The sequence below is a fragment of the Gekko japonicus genome, unplaced genomic scaffold, assembly GCF_001447785.1.
Source record: "Gekko japonicus isolate JY-2015 unplaced genomic scaffold, Gekko_japonicus_V1.1 scaffold1769, whole genome shotgun sequence".
Lineage (NCBI taxonomy): Eukaryota > Metazoa > Chordata > Lepidosauria > Squamata > Gekkonidae > Gekko > Gekko japonicus.
Genome location: NW_015170940.1, coordinates 85,653 through 93,455, shown reverse-complemented (window position 1 = coordinate 93,455; position 7,803 = coordinate 85,653). Strand labels below are relative to the sequence as shown.

At 43.3% G+C, this 7,803-nt stretch overlaps 1 protein-coding gene across 1 annotated transcript in view; it reads left to right on the top strand.

Moving 5' to 3' along the window:
* CACNA1A (calcium channel, voltage-dependent, P/Q type, alpha 1A subunit) overlaps nt 1–7,803 on the top strand; it is a 345,585-nt gene that overhangs the window by 288,673 nt on the left and 49,109 nt on the right. The window contains exons 30-31 of the mRNA XM_015418872.1: nt 1,402–1,512; nt 3,971–4,054. Coding sequence (XP_015274358.1) covers nt 1,402–1,512; nt 3,971–4,054 — 195 coding nt within the window. The remainder of the gene's footprint in view (nt 1–1,401; nt 1,513–3,970; nt 4,055–7,803) is intronic.

Below are 7,803 nucleotides of genomic sequence, written 5' to 3'. Positions count from 1 at the left end.
AAGAAGAAGGGGACGGCAAAGGATGAGCTGATTAGACGGTGTTATCGATGCAACGAACATGAAATTAAGCAAACTTCAGAGGACGGCGGAAGACGGGGAGGCCTGGTGTGATGTGGTCCATGGGGTTGCAAAGAGTCGGACTCGACTATGTGACTGAACAACAACAACAACATAAATGGTCTGGGCCTGGGACCCAGGGGAAGAACGTGAAGTGGTCGAGCATTGCAAGCTTCTCCCCCCCCCCTTCCAGGTCTGCTCAGAGTGGCAGTGGCTCTCCAGGGTCTCAGGGGTTTTTTTACAGGGTGGTTTGAATAATTTTGGGTGTCCTCTTCAGCACTTGTTCTGCTTTTATTCCTTTGGTGCTCCACATTAGGAGGGTGTGTGTGTCAAAACTAATATTTCTCTGCAAAACTGGAGTCCCTTCAGTTTGCAGAACTCTATATTTTAACCCTGGCTGGATCCAACCCTAGGGTTGCCAAATCGACTCACCCCTCGGAGTGGGGGAGCCTTGCCAGTGTCCGGGAGGTTGCGACAATGTGCGTGCGCGCACCGGCAGCACGTCACCAGAGGTGACGCAGCCACGTTGCTGACGTTGGGGGCGTGGCCGGGCTCATCGGGTGGGGGGCGTGACTGGGCTTGCCGGGGGGAAAACCATATGGTTCCCCCCGGGCCCCGATTCCGCCGGGGCGGAAATCGGGGCCTCCAAAGCGAGGGATTCCCCGCCCCCCGGGCCCATTTGGCAACCCTACCCAAACCTCCCCTCCTCTGTGCCCTTAAAACGTGCCTGCCTAAATTGGAAAGGTGGGGGAATAGTGGGATTTTGCAAAGGAATTTTTTTTAAATAAAAAAGAAGCACAAAGTTCACAGTAGAAGGACCTTGCCCTGCTCCTACCTGTGACGAGGACTAGAGAGGCTGGAAGCAGTGGCTGGGAAGTTTGGCAGCCCCGCCCTGTGCTCTCTGCTCATAGGCAGCATCCCCTGTACTTCCTGCTCTGAGGCAGCCCGGCCCTCTGCTCTTTAGGACTGCTCAGGCTCATAACAGCAAGGATGGACAGGGGAGGGGGGGTGAGAGAAGAGAGCACCACTCCCAGGCCAGATTGTAGGTTTAATACCCCTGAGATACGACAATGCTTGCTGGCTATTATCTAAATCCATAGCTATTTGGAATCCTTCAGACTCCTAAAAACCAGATTCGATTGGCCTCATCTTGACCCAATGGGTATAGCTTTAATCCTGAAGAAGGAACTAATCTGTGTCCTGTAGTACCAGCCTTACCTGAAACGTCTCTTTGACCCTGTGGGACAGTGTTCCTACCGTACCAGTCTCTGACTTTTAACCCCACTACCACCCTTGATTAACAGAGCTTTTTTGTCTCTCTCTCTTTCTCCACCCCACCTCTAGTACTACAATGCCTCAAACCTATATGAACAAGTCCTAAAGATGTTCAACATTGTCTTTACTGCCCTGTTCTCCCTGGAATGTATTCTGAAAATCATTGCCTTTGGATTGGTGGTAAGTGTTACTCTCACCAGAGTTCTTGAGCAATAATGAAGGTCTGCACTATGGAGCATGAGAAATGGCAAGAAGAAAGAAAATACCTTGCACCTTCATTGTTATAATTTATTTATTTATTTAAAACTTCTGCCCTACCACATGACTCAACAGGGCCATCAAGCATTATACCTCAGTTGGGAGCAAGGAAAGTAAGGAATGCCTCCACCATGACGGAGTGCCCAAAACAATCAACACTTTCAGCACCTCTACCTGGAGGACACAGGGAACGATTGCTAAGGAGTATGAAGAGTAGAGCTTTGCAGATGACACAAAACCAGGAGAGACAGCCAACACCTTAGAAGTCAGAAATAAAATTCAAAATTACCTTGATAAGATGCACTGAAGCTAACAAAATGAAACTCAACAGAAACAAATGCAGAGTTTGCATTTAGGCAAAAATAATCAAATGTTCAGGTATAGGATGGAAGTTAACTGGCTTGGTAGTAGCACAAGTAAAAATGATCTTGAAATTGTCGTAGATCACAAGCCGAACATGAGTCAGTAGTGTGATTTGGCTCCATAAAGGGTAATATAATTTTAGGCTGCATTAATAAAAGCATAGTATCCAGTTCATGGGAAGTCATTGTTTATAAGGAATATACTGCACTAGGTAGACTTCTTCTGGAGAACGGTGTTTGTTCTAAGTGCTGCATTTTAAGAAGGATGTAGGCAAACTGAAATGGGTCATATGAGGGCAGCATTCAGGGGTTCATAAAACAAGTCCAGTGAGAAAAGGCTGAAAAAACAGATTGGTTTATTCTAGAATAGACTGGAGGGGGGGGATAGCACTTTTCAAATACTGAAGGCTTACATGGAGGAGGCCTTTGTACTAGGGCAGATTTCAGTTGAACATTGGGAGAACCTCCCTAATGATTAGAGCAGTCTGGCAGTTAAACCAGTTATCTAGAGGGTGGGTTCTCACTCACAAGTTGCTGGAGGATTATCAAGAGACTGGACAGCCATCTGCCAGTGATGCCTTAGTTTTGGATTTCCTGCAATGAGCAGATGCCAGACTAGATCACCTGTCAGGCCTCTCCCAACTCTATGATTCTCTTGCTATTTCTATTATTGCTAGGGCTGTTGGCTTCCAATATGAATAGCTGCATACTCCTCACAACCGATGCAGATTAAAAGACTTCTATCCCGCGCTACTCATGACTTCTTGAAAGATTAGGATTTGAAAAAAACAATTCAGTCTTGTGCCCGACTCATGGCTAGAGCTGGTGATTGCTGGGTAGTATAAACCCTGCTGATAACATTTATTGTTAGAAGTATTGCAACCCTATGAGAATAGCAGCAGTAGTGAGACATGTGTCTAATCAGTCCTGAAGGCTGGTACCCTTGTGCAGGGAGGGGGGGAAATAGCAAGAAAAGGTAGATATGTTGCTCCCTCAAGTATAGGAGTCAGCAGCTAGCAGCCTGGGCAAAATCTAGCCTTTTACGTAGTGCCACCTCTTTCCTGTCCACTCTGTGCCAATCCAAGAGAGAAAAGAAGGACGTTGTTGAGCAGTGTCCATAGCAATGAGACTTGGCAATAAGCCATTTTGGGGTTGTGGAGTTTATTTCGTTACTTGGTTGAATGTTTATACCCTACCTTTCTGTTGAAAACTTCAAGTTGGCTAACAAAAATGCTGTTATTTAACTATTAAAATGGGAATAGCCACACTTCCTTGTCAAAATGTCTTTCCACCAAAACGAGTTGTTAACAGTGGCTTCTTCCATAATCTATTAATTCCAAATCCTTTCTCTTGATATAACCCAAGCCATTGGTTGAGTGTTATGAACTGAAGTAATTCATTTATTAATAGCTTTGCCATTGCTTCAGCTTGCAATGACAGCTGGCTTTCTCTTCAACAAGTAACCCAGCTGAAGAGTGGAACCATCCCCAGGTGCAGTCATATTCTAAGACTCATCTGTGTTATATTTATTTTTATTGATGTTCCTGCAAGTAACTGGGGGAAGGGGAAGGAACATGGCTGTTGGCTTTTTGCTTGAGACTGACACAGCCCTTTGTCTCACTGGGAAGTATTGTTGCTTCAAGTGATCACAGGAAGCATCATGCAAATCGACATTCCTTTCTTCAGCCTGCAGCTTGCTTATGGCCAGTGAGGAAGACCCCATGAACCTCTGAATGTGGGCTCAGGTGTTTTCATAGTGTTTGTAAATCACAAGCTGAGTCCCCATTTCAGAAAAGATTGTAGTATCTTCCTGTTCAGTCACTACATTCCCTTTTTCAGTCCCCATAAAAGCAACTGAAGTGGACCTAAAAGATAATTTGGGGCTGGCTAAAGATGGTTGTCAGGGTGAAGACTTCTTCGTTCTCGTTGCTGTTGCTTCTGTTGTGATTGAATGTTGTCACCTGTTTGCTGCTGTGTGGCTGTTCCTTTTCGTCCTTTGTTTTGTTCTTTCTTTATAGAATTATTTCCGTGATGCCTGGAATATCTTTGATTTTGTCACAGTTCTGGGTAGCATCACAGACATCTTAGTGACAGAGTTTGGGGTAAGTTCAAAACTGTGGTGGGATGACATTTGGGGGCGGGAGGCATTCTGCAGGGAGTGGGGAGAAAGAACTGAAACATGACATTTTCATCCCATTGAACCAGGGTCTTTAACTAGGGCAGAGTCTGGGCAGTGTATCTGTACCAGGAGGTCCAAATGGTCTTATTTATTTATTGGATAGGAAAGAGAGAGGAATAATTCTACCTTTATTCAGAAATAGGTTCTCAAAATGGTGACACCTCTCTTCAGTAAAGGCTTATATTTATTTAAATCCTATTGCTTACTGAAAGGGTTGCGATGGTATAAATGGGAACTCTTTCTGATGAAGGCCTTTATGTTGGCTCATGTTCAGAATTCCTGGGATGAGCAATTAACATTGGCATGAAGCCATACTCACTCTAGTGAGAAATCTACACCAGCATCAACTGAGAGGGTTTCTAGTGAGAAGGTTATGAAGTTGTATTAATTTTTTCACGGTATTTGCCATCAACCTTACAGTAGTTTGGCTGATGGCCATTTCACACATTATAGCAGAAGGGAGTAAACATTAAATGAATTAGGATCTACTTCAGTGATCACCGATGGGGCATCCCAGTGTGCCACAAGAGAATTGCTAGTACGCTGGGTGAAATAAATAAATAACACAATTAGAATCTCCTGTGAGCCCAGAAAACCCACCATGGAGGAAGCTGCCAGCCACAACTGTACATGATTCTTCTTGCCTCCTTCCAATCAGCCGCTTCTGGGAGAAGATGAATTCTGCTACATTTTTGCATCAGGTGCAATGGGGTTATTCAATTATTCTCCATGTAGAGCTGTAGCAGAATGATCTGCTCTCAGAAGAGGCAGCATAATGCCTTTTGCATGAGTCACTCACTGTTCCTACATGACCAGAACAGTGACTCATATCAAGACCCAGTGAATATATTTCTCCATAGAAAGGAAGGCCTTACACATTCTAAAATGTGGATGCATGAGTGACGTGTGCCTCCAGCTTTAACACATGGATCAGAAATTTAGGAAATATTGATACCTTGCTTCTATGCTGTAACATGTAAGATGAATATACAACACTTTTTCAGTATGTCTGCAGCACAGACGTGCATGTCAGAGATCTGGGGCCAATCATAGCCATCTGCAGTGTTTAATTGCTGTATCAGCACTAAGTTTAGTTTCCACAGTGTATTTGTAGGAGGGGGGTGTAATGAGTGGAGTGGCCTGACTAATTAATGCAGTTACATGGGCAGATTCACTGGCACTTTCTAGGAGATGCTTACAGAAGCATAAACCTCATTAAGAGAGGAAATAATCTGAAATGAATAGTTTGTCCTCTTGAAGCCAGAAAGGGGGAGACACTGTGTGAGGACTAGCATGCCATTCTGAGTACTGGCAAATGGCATGGCTGTGACTAGGCTGCTCACCTCCTTGAAGAACCTGTCTGAATTAGTTTTTGCTCAGGGCCAAAAGACACAAGATTCTGGGAGATTCAGATATGGAGCACCCAGGTGTGAAAGATCCCAATTCAAATCAGGACCATGATGCAAAGAAGGGGGAATTTAAGCCCCCCATCCCATCCATGCTGTATCCTGACTCAAAACTATTGTTTGTCTCATTTGGGGAAATGTACATGTCCTGCCTATATGTCTGGCCAGTAGAACAAATTATAGTTCCATGGAGTTATTGTGGGTCAAGATTCAAATAGGCTTCTGGGGCACTGGCTGTTTAAAACGCTGGAAAAGCTGGGAGCTCCATACACAAAACTCCCAGTCCCTTGTCTGGTTTGGCCCTCACATGCATCACCAAAGACAGGGTACAGAAGGACAAAGAATCAGCTTTGCTCCATTCTCCTCTTCCAGCCCAATTGGGTAGGTGTGTCACAGTGAGATGGTAGGAGAAATAGTATTTGGGTAGGAGTTCTGGAGTTTTAGAAATGAGGAGCAGAGCCTCCCTTTCAAACCTCAATGGCAAATGAGAATGCATTTTTCCAGCATAAACCGACCAATAGCCAGTATCACACCCATATTTATTTGTAAGGAAACTGAGGCATCAAGCTTGGAAAGACTTCCACAAGGTATATGGTGCAAAAGGCTTGTTTCTGTGTCCCTGCAGTTATAGATAGATCCTGCTGTCATTTTTGCCCAGCGGGTTTTGATGATGACCTTCTTCATGATCCTCCATTAGTATCCATTCGTCTTGATTTTCCATATACAAAGTGAAGCACACAGTGAAATCAGAAAAGTGGATCTGTCCCAGAAAAGATGCATACATGGCAAACTAGTTCCTTGTGATTGCAACAGGCTGCTGTGTGTGCATTGTGAGAGTGCAGGTTTCTTTGTGTATTAACAAACCTTCAATAAGTTAAGGACTAAACAGGAGTGAATACCTGCATAAGATGCTGAGTCCATGTTTTCTGTAGAGGAAAATTTTAAAAAAATCTTTTTTTTTTGTTAGAAGCACGAGTCTATTATATCTACACAAGTTTAAAGACCTGTTCTTCTAGACCTGTCCTTCTAGATCATCCTTAGTGGAGCGTGTGGATTCACTTCTGTAAGAGCAAAGAAGTTATGTATGTACATATGGATGAAGCCATGGAGACATTAGCCAGAGAGAACAGCAGTAACTTAGCAATATACTTGGGCTGCTTCATGAAGGGATTTCAAAGCCTGATGCTGCTGGCTGGATGATACCTTCTCAAAAAAGAGACTATGCCAACATCACAAAACTTAGGAAACAGATATCTCAAATTCTGTATAATTTTTAAAAACACTATAGGAGACTATTGCATTTTTTCCCTCAGAACTTGGTGGCATGTGAAAACAGATAACATTTTCCTCACTTTATCATAAACCCACATAAAGTGAGGGAAATTCTACCTGCTTTCATGTGGTTTAACTTAGAATTATTTAAGTGATTGTAAAGAACCTTGTTTATTACAGAAGAATGGTTTCTTGGAGAAAATATAGCAGCACAAATGTCTTGTTTATACATGCGGACAAGCTACACACTGATCAGAAGTCCAGCTCATATTCCTGAGGCTTATTTTTTCTTAGATCTTCTTTGTGGAATTTGGATCTCTCCAGGGAACTTGGCTCTCTCTCTGCTAGCTGTTATGTCACAGAATTTAGGCTTCTTCAGCCAAATTAGCATTAGGCATCAACACTTTTTATAGTGCTAGTAATTCAGTACCTTTACTGGCATAAATTAAAATCAAACAAAACCAGTATTTAAATATACAATCAAAAATCAATCAGCTCTCTAGAACTTTAATCTTATATTCCCTGATCCTCATAGCAATCAGAAGAAACCTCACTACTGAGAGGGTAATATGGAAACACTGATCCAATAAGAGAAGGGAAACAAGCCTCACTTCTGGGAGGGTATGCCTGTTGTGCAAAATAGGGCTAATAAGACATCCTGTATTTTGTCATAAAACTCACATTGAGGCAAGATATGAGCAATAGATTCTGGTTCCCTACTACTGCATGGGCAGATTCTTTTGTGGTAAGGCAGATTTACAAATCTCCTGTGAAGAACTGCTGACGGGAAGACACTGAATTGTGCAAACATAAAGGCACGATGTAATTGTGGGGCTGTAAGCTGTGTAAAATAGGCAGCTGGAAGCCCCTGTCTCGATGTTATAGTGAACAGCAGAGGGGAACAAGTTTTACCTGCAAGAGACCAAGGGTTTGTTTCTCAGTGTCGAGGAGTCTCTGTTTCAGAGATCTTAATACTTGATGTTCATCTAACAAA